We start from the raw sequence: 21,018 nt of genomic DNA, 5'->3' as shown, positions 1-21,018 counted from the left end.
ATATTATTCCCTTTGCATAAATTCTAAATCTAGAAATTGAACAGTGATACTGAAGACAGTCTAAAACTCTTTTTAAACATTTATAGTTTGTCCTCGTTAACTATTCTTATAGGTGAGATTTCTGAAAATGTTCACTATCAGCAACTTGCAGGAAAATCACTGGAATTTAGGGATGCTCAGCCCAATGCTGATTATTTTTCTTTATCTCAATTCATAATATTTCTCTAAGCTCTGCGTAAAGTCCAAGTTCTCAACTGCTGTAAGTACTGATAGCTCTGTTAAGTCTTACATCTCTATGCCTGTTTAGAATCAGCTAAAGGTCATGCCCATATCCTGATGTACAGATGTCTCTGTTTGCAGTGTGAAAGCTATTGCTTTCTGTTTTCCCGGTAGTAAACACACTGCAGAAGAAACGGGCTTCAAAATCCTGCTGGTCACCTGTAAGATGGTTTACAGTTCAACCTTTTCTGCTAATATATAGCATTTGTAGTGCACCGTCTGGTGAGAGAAGTGTCAACGGGAGTAAACTGGAACAACCTCATAGTTGCAAACATCTGCAGAGGGAACTGGATATTACTGCAGGGCTTACTTAGTATTATTTTAAAATAAAATCCTTGCTTTAGGGCTTTAACTCCTGCTGACTGTCTGAAACGCAGCTGCTCTGCTGCTGAACTACCTGAAAAAAATCCCATCATATGAATAATTTCAGGCTGTCAGCAATAAAAACAATAGCTAGCAAGGAGACTACAAAGAATGGGTTAAATCACAGACTTCCTACCTCTTTGGTATTCCTGGATAATAATCCACCTACAGTGACTCTACACTGTGGGTAGAAAATGCCTACCTCTTTTTAAACATGATTTATGCACTCCTTTGTCTTTTGAGAAGGATAGACACCAGCCAGATAAGACTGCTCTGCTGCATTAGGGCTTAAAATTAACGATCAAAATGTGTGCCTGATGTGCAAGTCAATCTGCCAAGTCACAAATGTTACAAACAGTGTGTATTTTTAAAGTATGCTTTTTGGCTGTGTAGCTTTAGCAAATACCATTTCTTCCAGTCTGTGCTAAAAGGACAGGGATACCTATGCTGTTAACCTGTCACAATACGAAAGCTGCCATAAATGGACTTCCCCAGAGGTTTTCTTTTTGAGAAGGCTGCACGCCATGAGGCAGTGTCTCCCAGATGATTCAAAGTGCCCTTGACTTGATCTGCAGTAAGCAAGATGGAAAGTGCTGGATAGTTTCTTCTGTGATGCAGTGGTGGCATCTGAGGAGGCTGAAAGCGTGAAGGACACTTAAAAGGAAGCTCAACACCCCCCCTCCACTTCCTTTTTTTTCCCCCCTTATGAGAAAACAGTTCTTGAGCTTAGACTTCAAGGGATTGGTTGGTGAGAAGCTTCTGCTTTTGAAGTAAAATTCATTCCAAGAAAAATGCACAATAGTTGCATTAGTATTGAAATTATAACAATGCTAAAGCCTGAAATGCAAGCAATTGACTAGGGAACATATTTCTAATAGAACTGCTTTCTTACCTTTTTTATTTGTTTGCTTTGCTTTGAGTTTTGATTAACTTCACATTAATTATAATCAGTCAACACTGGGGAAGAAAGTTGGGATTTTTTTGTTAACAATCCAGCAGATTTCCCTTGTTCTTCCTTTTGGAAGAGGAGTAACGCGGATGTGTAACTCTTTGTGCTGCCTGCCTTTCTCCTTGAGTCTTCAGGCGAATACGTAGGCTACTCCCTGTCGCAACGTAATACCAGTGACAAAAGAGGTTCAAGTGTCGTTCTGTTGTATCTGTCCTGACCAATTTGCCTCCAGCCATGAGCTGCAATAGTACCCCTGCCACTTCTGGCTGAATGTTTCCTCAAGAAGTGAACAGCCTATCCTCAGTATCTGCCCTATGCCTTTGTGTCAGAGGTCTCATAATATAAAGATGATTCTGGATATAAAGCCAACGCAGCTGAGAAAAAGGTGACTGCTCCCAGTGTGCTTTGTGCCTATCTGCAATTGCTCAGGGAGCTTCAGCATCTGTCAGGTTTCAGCATATACAGCATCTGCTCTGGCATCTTATTCTGTAGGGTGTTGGTCTTGGAATTGACTCACTTTGCTAGACACAGCTCTCTGCTCATACTTAGTGTGCCTGTTCTGGGAAGGCAACGTGTTTTCTGACAACAGCCAAGATAAAAATCAGGGGGTTATTCTATTGCCACTTCAGAGCTGATGTATAACTTGCTCCTTCAGTTTGAAATCTCTATTTAGAATACACAGGTTATGGAGATGATGGATTAATTCGCTTTCTGAGGGTGCTGAAAACTGGAAACAGTTAAAATGTAGTGTATGACTAAGCCTGCTACTGTTTTAAGTTTGTATGTTTTGCTTTAAAATTTCTGTTTGGGGATATAAGTATTCAATTTTTAACCCTTATCGTTATTTAATTAGAAGTTATTTAGTAGATCTGTCAACATTCGTTATGCACATTCTACTGAGTGTGTCCTGTGTTAATTTTTCCTCTAAAAGACCTAAAAGAATTTTCTGATTTTTTAACAGATGTTTAGAAAGGTTTTATAGATATGGTATTAAATATTCCTGCATTTTACCTCCCTTGTCCACAAAAGCTTTGCTTTCTCATTTGCTGTCAAACTTATTGAGTAACGATGAACACTCAGAATGAAGCAAAGGTAAGATTGCCTTCTGATCCCTCTTATTTGTTTTGAGAACAACTTCAGTTCTTTCTGTGTTGAATAGATGTCCTCATTTCACCTACTTGAAGCAAACATGATACTGGAAATTCATCTAGTATCTCCAATTTCTCTCCAAATCACTGTGCAACTGTTAATTAGTCTCACAATACCCAGAACAGGTAGATAAATAATGTTCTATTATCCTGATTATAGAGGTAAATCACTACCAAGAAGATGCAACTTGCCAGAGGTCACAGTTGAAGTAAAATCAAGAGTTGATGCATTCCTGTGCTTCCTACACAACCCCGTACCGCATCTGTCTGCTACTTTACCTCTCCTTGTTGCTTCAGCTCCATCACTGTACCTGCCACCAAATCTTAAACATATTCATATGGAGTCCTCGGTGAACAAAGTACATTAACAAGCCACATCTTTTCATTAGGCAGCATATATTGTCAATTAAATACTGCCCATTTATCCCAGACTTTTTTTGATTGATATGATTAAAAAAGGCCGAAGGGGTGCTAATTGTCCTATGGATTTAACACTCAAGAATCACCCCCAGAATAATACCTATGGGAACAGCTGCCAAAACTTGCTCAGCATCTTTGAGTTTGAGAGAGCAAGAGCCTGTGGCTCCCTCTCAGTTCCACAAGTATGTTTATTATGTCAGTTGTTTTCTCCTGAAATCCCATGTAGTCTTGGATCACAGCTGAAAGGATTCTCTGTGTGTGGTGGAGGCCATAATTCCCAGCTAAGCTGAAACGTTGAAGTCTCTGCCTAAAAGCTCTTAAAGAGATGAAGATGGCCTCCTTTTTTTTTTTTTTTAAACTCCTGCCAAGCACTTGTGCCAGCCGTCAAGGTGTTTGACCTTCAGAGGCCACAGAGAAAACTGAGTGCATCAGAACACGCTGTCCAAAATACTCAAATGTCCTTACAGCAAAGGCTTTTCCAGTGCTAGCACTGGTATAATACATGAGGCTTTTCACTCTGGATCCTAGCCTTTTCATTGTCTGGCAAGCTCACAACAAGCAAAATATGCTCTTCTGACCACAAAATCTATTATTGCAAATTCTCTTCTTCCCAGGCTCACGTGAGGGCTGCTTTCTTGCTTGTGGCACATGCAGAATGTACTGGCATTTTGCTAACTCATTTGAATTATTCTGATTAGGTTGTTCTCACCTTGCTGGAAAAGAACTTGCTGTGAGTTGCCACGGTTTGAGATTTCAAGCTCTTGACAGTCTTGTTTCTCTACTAGTAGGCTGGTGATTTGTCATCCTACATTCTGTTTCCAAGGCCCAACATTATTTGTTCTTCCATGTCTAGTGAACGTTGAAGGGTGAGATTTCCTTCTCCCCACAGTGATTTTTTTTCCTTCTAATTCTGAAGCCGCCTCCTATCCCTTATTTACTGTTGCTACATCCTGCTCCAGGCATTATCCTTCTCATTGCCTACACTGGAACCACTATTTTCTGTAGTTCCACTCCAAAAGAGTGTCCTTCTGGTGACGACTGCAGTTCTACTGCATAGCATTCCATGCTCTGTGAGCAGGAAACCAGTTATTCAATAACAATTAAAATGATGCCCAAAATAAAAAGAATTGGTGTGACATTCTCTGGGTGAAAGGGAACAATCAGAAGGACAAGATGACGTTGATCCTTCTAAAAGAAGAGTGGTTTCGTGTCCAGAAAGGACTGAAGAAAAATTTGTGAGCAAGCCTGTATTTTCTATATGGAAACCTGTTTTTCTTCTCCACTGATTTAAAAACAAACACCCCCGCCCCTTCCACCTCAAAGAAGATAACGGACTGCAAGCAGATGTGTATTTGTAAATCACTCGTTATAAAAGCAATTTGGAAAAAAAGACATCCTTTTTTCCTTGAAAACATTCAACAAAATTCGTCATATTTGTACTGCAGTTGTCAAACCGGCAAGGCTTTTTCCTTATCCAAAGTTTTTAGCAAAATTTTGTGCAGTAAATTCTTTGCTTTTTATCTTCCAGGCATTCCCTCTTAAACTTTGCAGGTCTGTTTTTTCTTTCTAACTACTATTTTACTTTTTTACTTTTTTATTAAGTAAATACGGGGTTAGAAAAATAAACTGATACTGGGGGAGAAAAACTTTGGGTTTTTTCTCATGGGGAAAAGGGAGAAAATTTGCATAAAGCTGCTCTGAAAAGAGGGAGAGAAAAAATTTTTCTTGCTGAAAAGAAAATTTATCTACATTTATTTGACCATCTCTAGATCTGAAACTGCAGAATACATATAATATTTTTGATACTCGCAAACGTGTATCTTATCCAAAAAGTTAGTGTATTGTGTGAAGGCTCTCTAAACATCATCTGCATAGACTCCATAAACACAACTCCCCAAAAATTTGTCTTTTCCCTTCCTCACAACCCTCACGAGTAGCTGGATTTGAAAGACAGATAAGGCTGTGGAATAGTAGAGAGGCTGCTGACATGCATGGTGACTTTACTTCTGCCTCATCTTTTTCTCTGTGTGTATTTGAAAAATAAAACTTCCTCAGCATAATGGGAAATTTAGAACCACAAGTGACTACTTAGCATTTTGATGAAGCTAGGTGTATTCTAAGTAAAACAATGTATTCTACTTTAAGCTGTAAGCCTGTGGCAAGCTTTGTTAACTAGAATAATTCATAATTTGGGCTAGTGAGTTGGTTTAAGAGTGTTTTTGTGGCATGTGGGCATTTTAATAGCAAGGCCGCAGCAAGCACTTGCAGTAAGCACTAGCAGGCATTATACAGCTCGATAGCTTCATTGCATCTTGAAATTTTTCTTGATTACAGCCAGTATCATATGCAGTGCAGGCAGTGAATAATTAGGGTTTTTTATTTTCCATTTATATCCAAATCTTTATTGATATGCCTCTCAAAATTCAGCTTCTGATCTCTCAGTAAATATGGTACAGGTCTTGTAAACGGAGTTCCCACACATAAATTGTCCACTGCATTTTTCTGCATGTACAGATGGCCCCTTGCCATCTGTATATATTAGAGCTGTTGGGGGAAGATCTTTAGATCAAACTACTGTTACATCTGGACAGTCATGTACAAGCTCATAGTAGAAATCTCTCTTTTTGCTTGTGGTTTTGCTAAAGCTGTCAAAGCAAGGAGCAAGGGATGCCACAGAAAGGGACTTCTACAATAAGTTTTGCAGTTACTAAAATTAATGATGTGCCCGCAGACCATAAGCAGAAATTACATCTATTAGACTGGCATTGCTAAATAAAATCCGTTTGGCTATTGAGATGAACAATGTGCTCAAATACTCCCGTGGCCAAAAAAAAAAAAAAAAGCGCTGTTGTTCCTAACATTTGCAGCTAGGATCTCTGCTTAAATTTATTGCAATTTTCTTACATGTAAACATGTACATCTTACTTCTAAAACAGACTTAGGACATTCAGTATAAAAAGAGATCAGATGAAATTTTCCTGTTGCTGAAGTCAAGAGCAGGAAAAGCTTATATTTGCAAGAAATGTCATAAAATCAAAGAGCAGTCTTGTGTGGTTTTCTCAGCACACATACAGCTACTTTGAAATCCGCCTCGGATGAAGAGAGTAAAAAAACTTACTTCATATTGATGCTTATAAAGATGGTACTTGAACGATCACAACAAAAGCCTATGGATGCATAGCCTCTCCGTGCAGTAATCCATAACCGCACAGATCCAGGGAACAGAGTAGATGCCTGCTTTACCCAATTTTAATTCCTGTCTGATGGAGATTCTGTGATGTGGATCTCTACATAAGGGAGCAATTGGCTTTAACTGCTTTATAGCAGAGTTTTCCACATCCTAGCAGAATGAAAATAAGGATGACTTCCCCAGATTTCTACATGTGCAAGATAACTTTCCCCTACTTGCAAGAACCTGGAAGAAGCTTTGTGATTGTGCCCCTTTTTAAAAATTTTCTTACAAGGTGACTTTCATCCTAATTGTGCTGAGTATTTTGCACTTCAGTATTTAATACTAGTTAAAAATTCTAATGATATTTTGTTTATATTTTATCCTTTTTGTGCAAGTTTTTGAAGTATTTTCATAAATGCTTAAGACTCACAGAACCTTCATGTTGCAGGGAGATATAGGTGCTGGCAGTTTCCTTATCAGATGATGAGAAATAGATACACAAAGCTATCAAATCTGACATTTTAGAAAGTTTTCAATGCCTAGCTTAAGAGCCTTTGGGGATCAACTTGAAGAGACCATCTGCAGCTGTCATTGACTTCAAGGGGAGCTATGAAAATCAGGATCTGGTGCTATAATTCCTGTTGTGATCTTATTAGTGAATCAACATTTATATCTAAAGGGTAATTATGCTACTGCAGGATATCCAAGGCTTAGCGAGGCCACTGACACAGGAGTTAGCTCAATGTCTGGAAACTGCTTGTGATTAGTTTGTTTTCAACACATTTTCCGATGTGGGAGTTGGCCTTTTGTATGTCAAACACAGCGTCTTGAAAACACCGTTCCTCTTGTTGCAGGAGAGTAGTTTAAAGAAATGCACATATTTAATTACAAAATAGGCTGGAATCGTTTTCATGTAGAACGTAGGGAGAAGAGGCAGCCTAGGAAAACAGCTCAAAACTTCCTGGCTTTTGCTCATATTCCTGCCACAGTTCCCAGTAAGATTTCTCTTTCATCTGCATTTGCTGTAGTTCTTCCTTTCTCCCTTTCTAATAATTAAAGAGACAAGACGACAGAACGTATTAGAGAAATATCTATAAATGATACTGTACGTAAAGAGGCATTTACCCACTAAGTCTTAAAACTCATTGCCTGATGTGATTCTATTTTTATAAGCTTCCTCTTATTTGACAATGACAATGATTCATATAAATATTAAGTATTAATTTTTAGTCCATTGCACATAAATGAAGCTAAACTGTAGTGTTCTTTGGAGATTTTACCCTGCAGGCCCCTACTTAAGATAGAAAGACGGATAGGAGGATTCAGTTCCTGAATAGGACAATTTGGTCCTCTGGCCTTACATTAAACAGCATAGATGTAGCATTTTTTAAATTTTCAATTCCATTCATATTGCAAGGGGGGGTTTATGTTCATTTGTTTTCTTCTGCAGTATATAAAAATAGGATGTATTACCCTGAATTAAAATTGAAATCTGAAGGCTGTGGAATATAACATGATTTCTTATTTGTACCTCTCTGTTGTGTTGTAGTTATGTAGTACAACTCTATCATTATTCTTTTGATATTTCTTGGTTTTTAATTAAATGATTTTTTAAAACATTTTATTTTATTGTCCAAACATTCTGTTCTTTAGACTGCATAGCAAAGATCTTTACACAGTGCAAGAAAATATTTTTTTCAATATTTGTCACTTCTAAATTCTAATACAATTGTGTTTCTGTTATAGCAGGATTAGATTTGGTAACAGATGGTAAAACTGCAAAACTGCCTCTGCTTCATTAGAGCCCCTGGCAAGACTCTTATAAGGTAAATTACAGTAGAGAGGGATATTTAACAGTATACACTTCACGGTTTCCACTAAGATTTTGAACTAGTATTATGTGTATCATGAGGGCAGTGAATCTAGTAGCAAGAATGTTTATTGATCACTTCTGCGTTGGCTGTTAATGCCAGAGCTAAAGCATATGTCCTGTAAAAGGCCCTAATCTTCTGAAGACTTGTTCTAGTGCTTTTCCAAGGTAAGTTTATCCTGGCAATAGTTTAATTGAGATTGCTTTCCTTTAATGGTGATAATGCCCTTTGAAACATTAAAAAGTAATAAAAAGTAAGTGATCAATTTCCATTTAAATTAAAAGAATGTTTATGTTAAAATATTGATGAAAAGGCAGCCTTCAAAGATGCTGGTATTTATGCTTGTATTTACATTGCATGACTGAGGGGTGACAGATTGATATCCCTGGGAAATGTATTTTTTTTTCAAGACAAATTATGCGATGTGTCCTTACACTGACTTGGGATCTTGCTTTCCAGTGTGGTGGAACCACTCAGACTCCAGAAAGAAAAAGTTCTCTCAGCCTCCGTGTATCATCTCACACTTTTTTTGTGCATTTTGTATATTCCTTCTCCACAGGGGCTGCACAGAGATCACTGAACCACTGCCTGTGGATCATCCTGGGGTCAACTGCATGAAAATGATATAAGGTTATTTCCTAAGAGGAATTGGCTTCAAACTCGTAAGTGATTGAAAATGCTAGTGTTGTCACACACTAAAGTTACACAGTCTCAGACAATGTCACTACATATATCTGTGTGTTCTGCTGTTAATCTTGCTGAATTCACTATCCCAGAATTAACACGCAGGAGCAGTTTCTTAGTTCCAGGTTATTGGGAAATGCTGCTTTGCCATACACCCAATATATTGGTTTGTGAATTCCTTATGCCATGCAAATTGGATCAACTTCACTAACTGCATAGATTATGAAGCTGTCTGAAGTTGGGAAGTCTCTTGAGCAGAGATGGATGAAAATTTGAAATCCTGCAGCTGGAAGAAGATCTTAAACCTGAAATTTCACATTCATAAATTCATAGAATGCTTTGGGTTGGAAGGGACCTTTAAAAATCATCTAGTCCAACCCCTCTGTAGAAGCAGGGGTATCTTTAACTAGATCAGGTTCTCAGAGCCCATCCAACTTGACCTTGAATGTTTCCAGGGATGGGGCCTCCACTACCTACCTGGGCAACCTGTTCCAGAGTGTATTCAGCAAGTTCATTTAAAGGACTGTGCCTGTTAGAACAGAAAAATTATGGGTATTTACAAGGCTTTGATATAAGGCAGTTGCCTGCAATACTAAAGCAGTTCTGGGCACAGGCAGAAACAATACTATAGGCACTGGGAAACTTTATTATGCATATTAAATAATTACACCTGTGGGGTTAGTGTTTTGGGAATTTTAAGTTTGAACGCACACGGCTACATCCTTTCACAAGTCTGCCCTCAGAAGTGAAAATGTAGGAACTGACTGCTAGATTTCCGTGATCCTGTAATGATGAAGAGATGGTGGGTGCCCATCCTTGATGTCTTTGCACTGGCCGGCACAGTTCATATACAGACCCGATCTTTTGAAGAATCACAGCTTTGGATGATGATCTGCTCCAGTCCAGGTTGGTTTGGGAAACACTACATCTGAGTATAGTGTAAATTCTTCCCAGAGACGCTTTCTGGTAACTTGCTGTTTTAATGGCAATAGCATTCAGAAGTGTCAATAAAGATGATCTAATGTTATTGTGCTAGTTACTGCAATAAACACACAGTAAGGGAGAGCCAAAAAAATGCAAAGCAAGTAACATGAGAAAAGTTGTTTTCCTGTTTTGAAAATCACAAACTGAGATTAAATGTCTTGCATGATTCCACACGTGGTAAAATTCATAGAAAATGAGAAGGGCTGAAGCACAGCTGAATGATGTGGCTTAATAAGCTAATATAACATGTTGTTCAGATGCTTCTGCCATTGCAAATGTTAATTTGCTGATCTATACAACTATGGCCTGCTTTCGTACTACTGGCATGCTGTAGATGCTAGCTGAAACCCCTGAGAGGATTCTTCAGAGCTAACGTATACAAACAAGCAGGATGCGCAAATAATGACTTTAGTCAGACCTGCTAGCAAATGCTGGCTTGATAAGCTGCATTAATTCAGTTGTTTGTAATCATCTGTCCAAATCTAAGGTTTTGGGATTTTTTTTTAGGGTGTTTTTTTGATTTCTACTAAATTCACACAATGTAGGTCTGCATAGTTCTGTGGACATGTGTGGAGCATTCTGAATCAATGTTACAGATCACCTAGTAAGAACAAAGGCTCACCCTGCTATCCTAGCCAAGGTATCCTTTGAGGACAGTAAATATGCAGTCTTAAGAGCTGCTGCAGCTGACGGTAGTACATATGTGAAGATAAATCTGTGTTTTGGAGTTGAGGACACTATAGAACTGCTATTGAATTTAAAACTTGCCATTTGCCTTTAGTTTGGGTCACTGACACAATGTACAATGAGCTTCTTTTCTTAGCAGAGCAGGTTCTCCAAAAGATGTTTTCTTTAGAACAGTGAATGCACTTTTGCACTATTGATTTCCTGCTGCTTAGACATAACTAACATTTCAAGTAATCTATACAGTTTTGAAATTTACATTAGGTCTTTTAATAAAATCACTAGCACCTTTGAGACTTCTTGGCAGGATAAACACTGAAGTCCTATCAGCTGAACACTAAATTTCTATATTGCATAAGCAAAATTCAGATATAAGGTCACCTGCTATGGGCCAGAAAAAAGAAAAACAAACAACACCCCCCATCTCCCAGCAATTGACTCAGTCTGTTATCAGTTGACCTATCATAGCATGATTAGGTTGTTCTTGGTTTGTCCTTACAAAGCGCTTTGCTCAAAAAGCCTGAGTTAAAATCATCTCTCCATTATGCGGGACACATTCCTAAGAAGTGCTAAGACGTACTGTCACTTAGAATTCTTGCAAAAATCCACACTATAAGCAATGGGGAGATCCATGCTAAAAAAAGAAGAGGAATAGCACAATGTGGCTGGTAGCATGTTGCCTTGTTTTTAAGAGTAGAGATTAGAGGCCGCGGTGAAGGCGGCGAGCCCTTTTGCATTGAGTATTGTGGCAATTACACAATTGTCCTTGCCCTGAAAAATTTTCCCTGAAATAGGCCTGCACGGGTCTCTGGCTGGATCCCACTAAAATCAGTGGTAGCTGTGTCAGTGGCCTGTGAGCTGGGGTGGGATTTTTCTGACAGGCTCTTAACTCCTTGCCCGTGTCCTTTTCTGCTGCAAGACATGACCTCCCTTCTGCTGGAGGATGTAGGTCCTTTCTACCTATTTTTTTCTGAAGTCTGATATCAAATTAGAAGTATTCTGACTGGAGGTTTTAATTTCATTAATAACTAGGTAAATCACAGAACTGGCCTCCACCATCTATACCTGTCAATCGATAAAGACGACTGCAAAAATCCAAATTGAAAAACAGAACAGGGATTTTTTGAATGAATTTTCAAGGTGAAACCTACAGCTGAATTTCTGACGCATGTCAAACAATAAGCGACCCGAACTGACCAGATCTTCCTATATTCGAATAGGGAAATGCAGGTAATGTTTTAAATGTGGTTTTGGAGGACAAAAGTGGGCAGGGATAGGGATTCTGCTGCAGCTGAAACAAGGGGCTATTATTCTGCTGTGTATTTCTGTGTACATTTTTTTTTTCTGTGAATGCTGAGTAGATGATGTAAGAAATTCAAGAAAGTGGGTGCATTCAGTTTGGTTGTGCAGACCAAAATGCCTGTTTTAGCTCATATTTGTCTCTGGGAAATTACAAGACTTGGTAGGAATAGGTTTTGCCTTTGTTATTTAAAACCAAATAATCAAACTTATTGCTGCTTAAAAGGGACATTATTCCCCAGATTTTGAAGTAAAAAGCCAGAAGGATATTTTAAACTCTTTCATGCAGTCACAACACCACAATGGTCTCAACTGGACATTTTCTCAAAGTAAATTTAGCCGTGCTAAGATATACTGCTGCTCCTGAAGTATCGACATAATTACGTGTATGCCGGCAGCGCGTGCCTGTGTTGGTAGCTCATGTGCAGCATACACGTTGCTGGCTGTCTGCAGTGCTCTGAAATCGGAGATTTATTGCATTTACAAAGGGCCATTATAGTGCAATTTTAACTTACTGTCATTAAAGGGTCTCATAAGCAATCACTGCAAAAAGCCTTGGACTGAGATTTAGTCATAATTTTTATAGTATGATTTATTAGAGCCCCCCGTTACATCTTATAAATCATATCTGAAAGGAATGAAATCACTTAGGGCCTGATCCTTTCACCCTTACCCACGCTGGGTAGTACCATGCTCTCAACCTGAAGGACACGGGGATATTCCTGGAGTAAGCTATCACTACAAGAGTAGGAGTGAAGACAGCAGAATCTGGGTCCTTGCTGAGCACAGGAGAGATATGTAAAAATTATTCTAGAAATGACAGCATTTGCTTTATATTCCACGGGGAGGGGGTGGTTCTCCATGGATTCATAGATTTCTCTGATTTCATCCGATCCTAACGCTCCTGTGTACCATTTGGAGTGAATCACATATTTATGTAATGCAATATTCAGCAGAGAAAGCAGAGAAAGGCCAAGTCAGCCTTCTAATACTGTTCTTTTCTCAGATCAAATTCAGCATATAGTAACCGAGAACCTAATTGTAATACAATTGCAAAGATCTCAAAATGGCTGTTCTATTAGTCTTACCCCCCAAGAATGCACTGAAATTACATAAAATCAAGCCCATACAAAATGGAAACTCAGTTTTGCCATCTGTATTTGCACAAGAAAGAATTATGTACTTGATTACCAATTAGAGCCCAATTTTTCAATCTGAATACCCCTGCTTGTCCTTTTTATTATGAAATACAGCACTTGGATATGATTTGTTTGAACATTAATTGAAGTCACGTGGCTTGAATGGGGATGTATTCTACAGTCCTTTGCAGTAAAAAATGCGAGTAAGATCATGAAGAGCTTTGTCAGTATTAGAGCTCTATGTTTTGATGCAGTGTGCTAAAGATGCTCATGTCTTTAAACCATTATGAAAATATATATTTGAATATGTATGTTCCTAATAAATTGCTAAGATTTATTGCACTTCAGTGCTTTGGAATGCAAATATGCAATGTATCTATTAAAAAAGCAATATGCTGCAATTAATTTGTTATCCTGAACCTATACTGCAAGAAAATTCATTTCTGTCCTTGAAGTTGGTGGAAATTTTGGCACTGAATTTCAATAACAGTAAGGCTGGCCCCTCTGTTGCTGATTTGCTAACAGCTCTCCTTATGTTAAAAGAAAGGCAATACGTACAGACTTTACTAAAAGTACTACCATAAATATACACAGATCAGTCATGCATTTTTAAAAATAAGAAAGATGAATACTGACGAAAACGAGATTGCACAGCAGAAGGAAAAACAAGATGGATAAGTAGTTTTTTAGGTATAGTCTAATATATCACAGTTTTGTGAGCAGTTCTAAAATAGAAATATTATAATTGATCCATGGATCTTTTTATCCTTTGTCTTACAATACAGCAACAGAGAATACCAGTATTGTGTTGCCTTTTTTTCCCTAACCAAAGCCAAAACAGCAAATGTCAGGAGAAGGGCAAAGAAAATAATTGAAGACACATAGGGATGGATTAAAGAGGGAAGGGACCCAGTATCGTACTGAAACCAGTCACTAAATTCCTATCGATTTCAGTGGCACCAAGGTTACATTTTCAGAAGTATTTTGGGATGGTTTAATTTTGAAGTCCTTCCTCATATGGAAATCCCACTCAGCATCGTAGGAGGTAGCAATGATAGGAAGGCATATATATATGTGTATGCATATGATGGTATGATCCATACAATCACAGCCTTGGCTAAATCAAGTGAATTTTGTAACCTAGAAACATTAAAATTAAGTAAGATTTAAAAAAAAATAAAATGGCAACAGATGCTGTTCTTTTTTAAGGTTTTTGAATAATAGAAATAAAATTGGAAATGGGCAAATGGATTAAAAAAGCCTTCCTTGAATTAAAACTGCTAAGTCTGTACTAGCCAGCCATAGATTTGTCAGGTGGAAAACATCGTCCCTCTCATCTCCTGTGAGATTGTGGTTTCAAAGAGATTGTACAATGTTCTGGGCAGACATCATATCTTCCTATGTGTTTCTGAACATCTCAAAGCAATGAAGTCATGATTCTGCACAGCTGACATATCTTTTTTTGTTTTTGTGGTAGTTTCAAGACCTATTATTTCTGAAGTCAGATGAACAATTCCCAGGAGTTATTTGTGAGTGTGCCTGCTCCCACCTTGGCTAAATTGATAGGAATTGAATGTGAGAGGTAATGCTAGTAGTGAACACTTGCTTGCTGGCATTGCAAAGGCTTCTTTGGACAGGATGCAGAGAAGGCTATACCATGCTTACTAATGGGTTATGTAAGGATTTGCAGTAACATTTCCCTTGATGGGAGAAAATAGGAATAAAATAGGATTTTAGGGACTATATTAATAACGAATGACAGAATGGTAGTTAATAGATGTCTATCTGTAATTCTATTATACTACAAGTGCAGGAGAAACTTCATTTACTGCGGAAAGATTCTCATTCTTCCAGAGCTGTAATGCAGCGTGCAGTTAAAATTAGGCTGTCTCATTAATTGTCAAAGTATATGGTGGAATTACTGCAGCCAGCTTCAGCGCAGGATTAGATATGCCTCTGCAGGGGAGATCTTGCAGAAAGGCCCAAGGTGGGAGTGCAGCTCCATCAGGACCCCTTTGATGAAACTGCTCCCTGGGGAGAAGGGTGCCTGTGGGCAGGGGAAAGCTGGTGTGGCGGCTCTCCTCCTTCCTCTCCCAGTCTGCTCATGCTTGGTTAGAGCACCCAGAGCACTGTCCGTAGAGTGCTCATGAGCGAAGCGTGTCCTGCATCAGACGGCTGCAGCATATAAACCTCTTGTGAAGGGTCATGAGTATCTATGCCCACTCTCCAATACTTGCCCCGGTTCCTGAGCTTAGCTGTATTGTGCCAGGGTAAAGGATGAGGGAAAATCATCCCAGCCTCTAAGCCTCAAGATGATATGGTTATTTAGGAACTAGGATCCCATAAGACTTCTCATGCTTATGGGACATAGTTTATATAAAGTAAAATCAGTTTACAAGAATACAGCAAGGCTAAAATGCTCTTGAATGTACAGAAGAAAGCTGGAAGAAACCCCCAGGGAATACCTTTTTCTCATCTCATCCCCACTATCTTTTTTCTGGTCTCCTTCTCAGTGGCAGAAGCTTGTCCTTCAAAAATCACCCACTCCAGAAAGCAGATCCTTCTGCAGGATGTTAAGGGAGAACATGAGGGAAGGGTGTATGAGAGTTTTGCCATAAGCCGTTCCCCTTCCAGATCAGAGCTATGTAGCATATGCCAGGATGGCAAGTCAAGCTGTTGAGGACTTTCCATAGGACCCTGACGAGCTTTTATTTAAAAACATTAAAAATGTTTATTTGGAAGGTCTACAAAAGCTTTCCCTTAATGGATCTTAACTGTCCAATTTGAATGTGAGCACTGGAGCAGAATCTCAGCTGAAAGCTCCTGGTTCCCAAACTCTGACTAATCTAAGGACTGTGAATTAACACAAACACAACCCTATCCTGCTGGGGAGCAGGAGAAGGAAAGGGGGCAAAGATGTTAGTTACCTACAAGCCAAACTCCCTAGGAAGTCAGTGGGAGCTTTGCTCATCTTAAGAACAGCAAGACCAGACATAAATATAAAGAAAAGAGGATGCTAAGAAAATATTTTTCACACATATGTGTACTGAGGGGCCTGCAAAGTCTAATGAGTGCAGAACACAAGAAATCTATTACAACATAACTCTCAGATTCACCGCTTTAGTGTATCTGCGTAGCTCTCTGTGTGACTCTATTTCCTCTTTGAGTCTACTTATGAAGAATAAACTTACAAAGTTGCCTGACCATGCAAAAAAGACAGTTCTAATAGCCTTCAAAGAAACATCTCACCAATCTAGGTGCACAATATCCATTAACAGGCAGTGATATTTAGCTGCCTGAACAGATGGATGCCTGCCTGTCTGCATATGCACCCAGTATCTCTGTAAATCTGATCTTTTCCATCACCTTATCTGTTACTCTGTTCAGACCTCCAGGTATGAGAATTTGCCTCTGTTACGCAAATATGGAATTTTTTTAAGTTACGGAGAAGTGCGGCACAAGTTTATCTTATTAAGGTAGGTGTCTAAGGCAACTGTGATTTGAAACAAGCTACCTTTTTTTATTACGGATGTAGAAGGTGATGCAATTTTTTAAAGTATTTCAGCTTTTTTAGAAAGAACTACCTTACTTAAGAAATTACTGTTCAGAAAGCTACAATTTAATTAAACTCAGCCACTGTTTTTTTAACAAGAACAACTATGTTGACTATGTTGCACCTAAAGGCAAACAGTTATTGACTGAGAGCTTATGCTTTATCAAAGTAAGTTTAGAGATAGCCAAAGATGTGCAGAGTTATTTCTCCTGACATACACAAATGCTCTTCCAATCTCCCCTGGCTGCCTACAAGGAGAACAGATGTAATTTAGTACGAGTTAGGTGCTGGTGAAGCAAAACAGTTGAATGTACTTGCATTTGTAAGCAGTGTCCATCAAAATGCTTCAAAAATGGCTAGATTTGAATATAGGCTGAGCTCTCTGTAGACAGTCCCAAAACATGCACTGAATTACTGTACCAGATACAGTCCAGAAAGATACTGCTTGATTCTGATATGCAAGTTTTCATTTTATCTTAATATTCATAGACTGTATTCCTTTTACTTGCCCAAGTGTAACGGTATAATGGTTATGTAAACCAATGCTTATATTAAGATGTTATTTTGATATACTTTGGTGTAAACATATGTATGTAAACACCAAACGTATATAATAACCACCATTACTACAACTCTCAGATCCAATTAGGATGAAAATTTTTATGGTGTATTTTTTGACAAAATGGCAATGTGAATTTAAATTTTCGCATGACTGAAATACAGTTTATAATTGAAAGTAGCATATGCACAATTAAAAGTAAGGTAACAGTGGGTTTGTTGCCTGACACTATTTTACTAACGATTGCTATAATATACCACTCACTTGTTAATGATGCTATCAATTATTTTACTGTAAATTAGCTACTGTGAGTTTAAGATCTTTTTGCAATGTCTATGTTAGGTTACAGGAGCATAAATCAAACTCCCATGTCCTTCTACATCCATAACCATAATATATGGTTTTTATTAGAAAATGTTAAGTGTCTTATAATGTCTTCTTAAGGGACAGTGTGTGCATATGTTGATGATCAAAGCCACCTTCCTTCATGCAAAATATTAAGGCGTGTGGCCTACGTCTCCATAGATACAAGTTAAGGAATCATATTTAACCCATGTAATGTTCAGTATACACTTCAACTTTTCTCAGAATTCATATTTCTCTTGTTTTAATGTCCTTTAAGGAAAGAAAAAGTTAGAGGCAATTTAGGGGTTGAATTCTAGCAGGCATGCACATGTAATTGTGAATAAAGGGCATAACATCAACTGCAAAAAAATCCCCCAAACCAAACCTGAATCACTTCACAAAACGCCTATTCCTAAATGATAATACCCATAGGGAATTAGAAAATTGAATTCATATCTTCCTAGAATTCCAGCTTGTACATCACAAACCCCTTAATATTGGTTATATATTTTGTTCTCTGACCTAAAATACTGTAATGGTTTCAAACAAAAGGATAGTTTAGCTTCTGCATGTATCCTTTTCATTAGGACAGCATTATCCATTTGGCTTTTGGATCATTCCACAAAATCTTGGGCAAGCACACCGCTTTGACTTGAAATATGTTTTACCAACAGATTCTTGGGCACCCGAGAGGTCTGCTGTTCAAATCAACGCCTGCTAACGTTGGGCTTGATTAAAGGAAGTTCACTGAGCCTTTTGAAGGGTATCCTCCAGCCTTCCCTCACTGTTTCCATGTTCCCTTGGCAGAAATCAGGGATTTGAAAGCTGCAATTCAACAGCATCATCCTTTCATCGCGTGGTAAATATTTTATTATTCCTTTATCCTCGGTACTGTTTAAAGGAATTAATTTAAAATATTAACTTCTTTGTTCAGGGAGGAAATCTCCAAAGCATATACAAACAAGAATCTTTAGAAATGCACCAAGATATAACTCCAGGCTCTGCTCTAGCTTTCCCCATTCATTCATTCAGCCTGCAGACCTGGTGGCTCCCTGCTGGAGATCTCTGCTCAGACTGAAAGTCCCCAGCAGCTGCTATTCCACTACTCATTCATACACGACCAGCTTCTTCCCTGTCCCTGCTCCCTGCATTTCCACTTCGCTTTCCTCCATCTGTCTAATTTACTCCCTAATCTGATCTCACTTCTTTGATCCTCCTCAGGAACACAAATCGTCCTCCCACACCAAAACACCACTCATCCCTACCAAGGGCTGGCAGCAATTACGCTGTAACAAAGGTACATTTAAGAGAGGAGTAAAACCTATCCAAAGCAATTCTTTGTGAGGACACCATCCTTCATCTGTGTTCCAACTAATGAATACGGGTATTTTGGGGGTTAATCGTGCTGCTGCTCCTGAAGCAAATGTTTACTTTTGACTTTGGGAGCACAATCAGACCCTAATTAATGTAATTATCCTCATATGTAATAGCATGAAAGGTACCTATGTAGAGGAGCTGGGTGACTGTTTAAGACCCTCTTTATCCACAGCTGTGCTGTGAACTGCACCACTGTGCATTCCCTTTCCAAAACAACCACAGGCACCAGGAGGGGAAGAGAAGCCCTTCAATAGCCAGACAAGAAACCTATCAAACACAGTGTCCCTTTTACATGAATGAACCCTGTCCTCTGATTAATGCTTTGCATTTCCCTCAAGGGAAAAGACAGAGTGAGGAGGCAAGAGAGGAACCGAATTACCCATTCTCAGAGAAGCACGATCATAAATATTTAACATGGTACGTATGAGAAAAGAGAAATGAACAGACTCCCTTTCCAGTCCAGGCTGAGAAACTCCATATTCTCTGGTCCCCCAGGGGCTACCTGCTCCCGTGATCCTTTCTCCATCTCATAAAGGGGAGAGAGACGTTAGCTCGTAAGAGGGCTGGACAAGGTGTCATCCCCCTTTACTGGAGTATGCCTGAGTGCAAAACTCTGTGCATGGAGGGAAATTACCTGGTAGAACAGTGGTCTCCCTGGACCGTGAATGGGACCCTGCCCCAGGCAGTGGGTCTTTTAGGAGCCTGTTAGAAAATAAGGGTCTTTGGAAGCCCACGTATCAGTACACACGCTCACGCCTTGGCGTCCACTTGTGCCCCACGCATGGGGCCTGCTCAAAAGCATGGGTTACATCCCCATAACCCATGCATGATTTTTGGATGGCTACACACATGGATGGCTGCTCTGCGCTGACAGTGGAGATTACCCTGATGATGCTGAGAGGAAGAGGGGCTGAAGGGAGGTTCGAGCGTTTTGATGAGGGTGCCGATTGCATAGCTTACCCTTGCATATCTGGAGGAGTAGGGGTCCTCAAAGAGAGCCCAGATGCGGGGCTGCCACCGTCTCCAGAAGCCCCCAGACCTGCCATCCGGGGAGTCACTAAGCGCTAGGCGTTTTGTCATCTCCAGCTCCTCTTCACCATCACCAGAGTCTCCGGTGCCATCTATGTCTCCGTCCTCGGCGCTGCTATCCAGAGGTGCCCCACCAAAGCTGTCCAGAGCCTCTTCGGCGTCGCGGTGCTGCCGGTAGGTCATCCAACAGCAGGGCTCCACATCGGTCTCATCGATGCCCCAGAAGGCCAGCTCCTCCTCATAGAGGGGCCCGCACACGTCGGCGGGGCAGTGCAGCTTGCCGGTGCGGTAGTAATTCAGGATGTGGGCGAAGACGCCCGGGTGCCGGTCAAAGAAAAACTCATCCGTGCGGGGGTCATAGTCGAAGTGGCTGTGGGCATCGGGCTCGGCGATCCAGGCCAGCCGCGTGCCGGGCAGGGTGCGCAGGGTGCTGCGGTAGGTCTGGTGCCTAGTCCCTCCCACGTTGATCACAATGCGGTCGCTCTCGTCGCCCTGGCCCATCTCGTCTCTTATCAGGCATGTCGCAGACTCATCCAAGCGAGCACGGCAGGCGGCGAGCCCGGGAGGGGACGGCTGCTCGGCGGCGGACGGCGCCTAAAGCCCAGCCTCGAGGGGCCGCGGCCGGCTCCGCTCCCGGCGGCCGCTCCCGGGGGCTCCGGCGCTTCGTCTCCGGTCAGGCTCTCGGGGGCCGCGGCGGAGGGGCAGGGGCGGGGGGGGCCATGCTTCGGGGGCGCGGGCGCTGCGGTGCCGGAGGGGGAGGGCCCTTCCCTGGTTGGACGTGGCCAAAAGCGAGGAAAAAAAAAAAGGGGGGGGGTTTAAAAAAAATAAATAAAAAGAAAAAAAGAGGGGGAGAAAAACCTCGGCACCGGGCACAGGTGCTGCGGGCGGAGACGGCGCCGCTGCAGCCGCGCGGGGCGGGCGCGCCCGCGGGTGCTGAACGGACAGCTCCGCGCCGCCCTCCCGCCGCGCCCCTGCGCTGCGCTGCGGCGGGGACCCGCGCGGCTCCGGCTCCGCTCCGGCTCCGGCTCCCGCCGCTGCCGCGCGGCTCGGCTCGGCTCGGCGCAGCCCGCCCGCCCGCTCGCCGGACAGCGCCGCGCACGCGCGCCGCTCCCGCCCCGCCGCCGGGTCCTAGCGCCGCCCGCGCCCCGAGGGCGCCGCGACCC

The 21,018-nt window shown here is 40.8% G+C and overlaps 1 protein-coding gene across 6 annotated transcripts in view; it reads right to left on the bottom strand.

Annotated features, from left to right (window-relative positions):
• Nucleotides 1-20,654, bottom strand: part of KCNC1 (potassium voltage-gated channel subfamily C member 1) — a 127,466-nt gene extending 106,812 nt beyond the window's left edge. For all 6 annotated transcript variants that reach the window (XM_069857708.1, XM_069857705.1, XM_069857706.1 and 3 more), the window contains exon 1: nt 19,787-20,654. In XM_069857708.1, the coding sequence (XP_069713809.1) occupies nt 19,787-20,356 (570 nt within the window). In that variant the 5' untranslated portion in view covers nt 20,357-20,654. The remainder of the gene's footprint in view (nt 1-19,786) is intronic.
• Between the last annotated feature and the right edge of the window lie 364 nt (nt 20,655-21,018).

Source organism: Phaenicophaeus curvirostris, chromosome 5, assembly GCF_032191515.1.
Source record: "Phaenicophaeus curvirostris isolate KB17595 chromosome 5, BPBGC_Pcur_1.0, whole genome shotgun sequence".
NCBI lineage: Eukaryota > Metazoa > Chordata > Aves > Cuculiformes > Cuculidae > Phaenicophaeus > Phaenicophaeus curvirostris.
The sequence above is the reverse complement of the archived record's forward strand: the minus strand, read 5'-3'. Positions and strand labels throughout refer to the sequence as shown.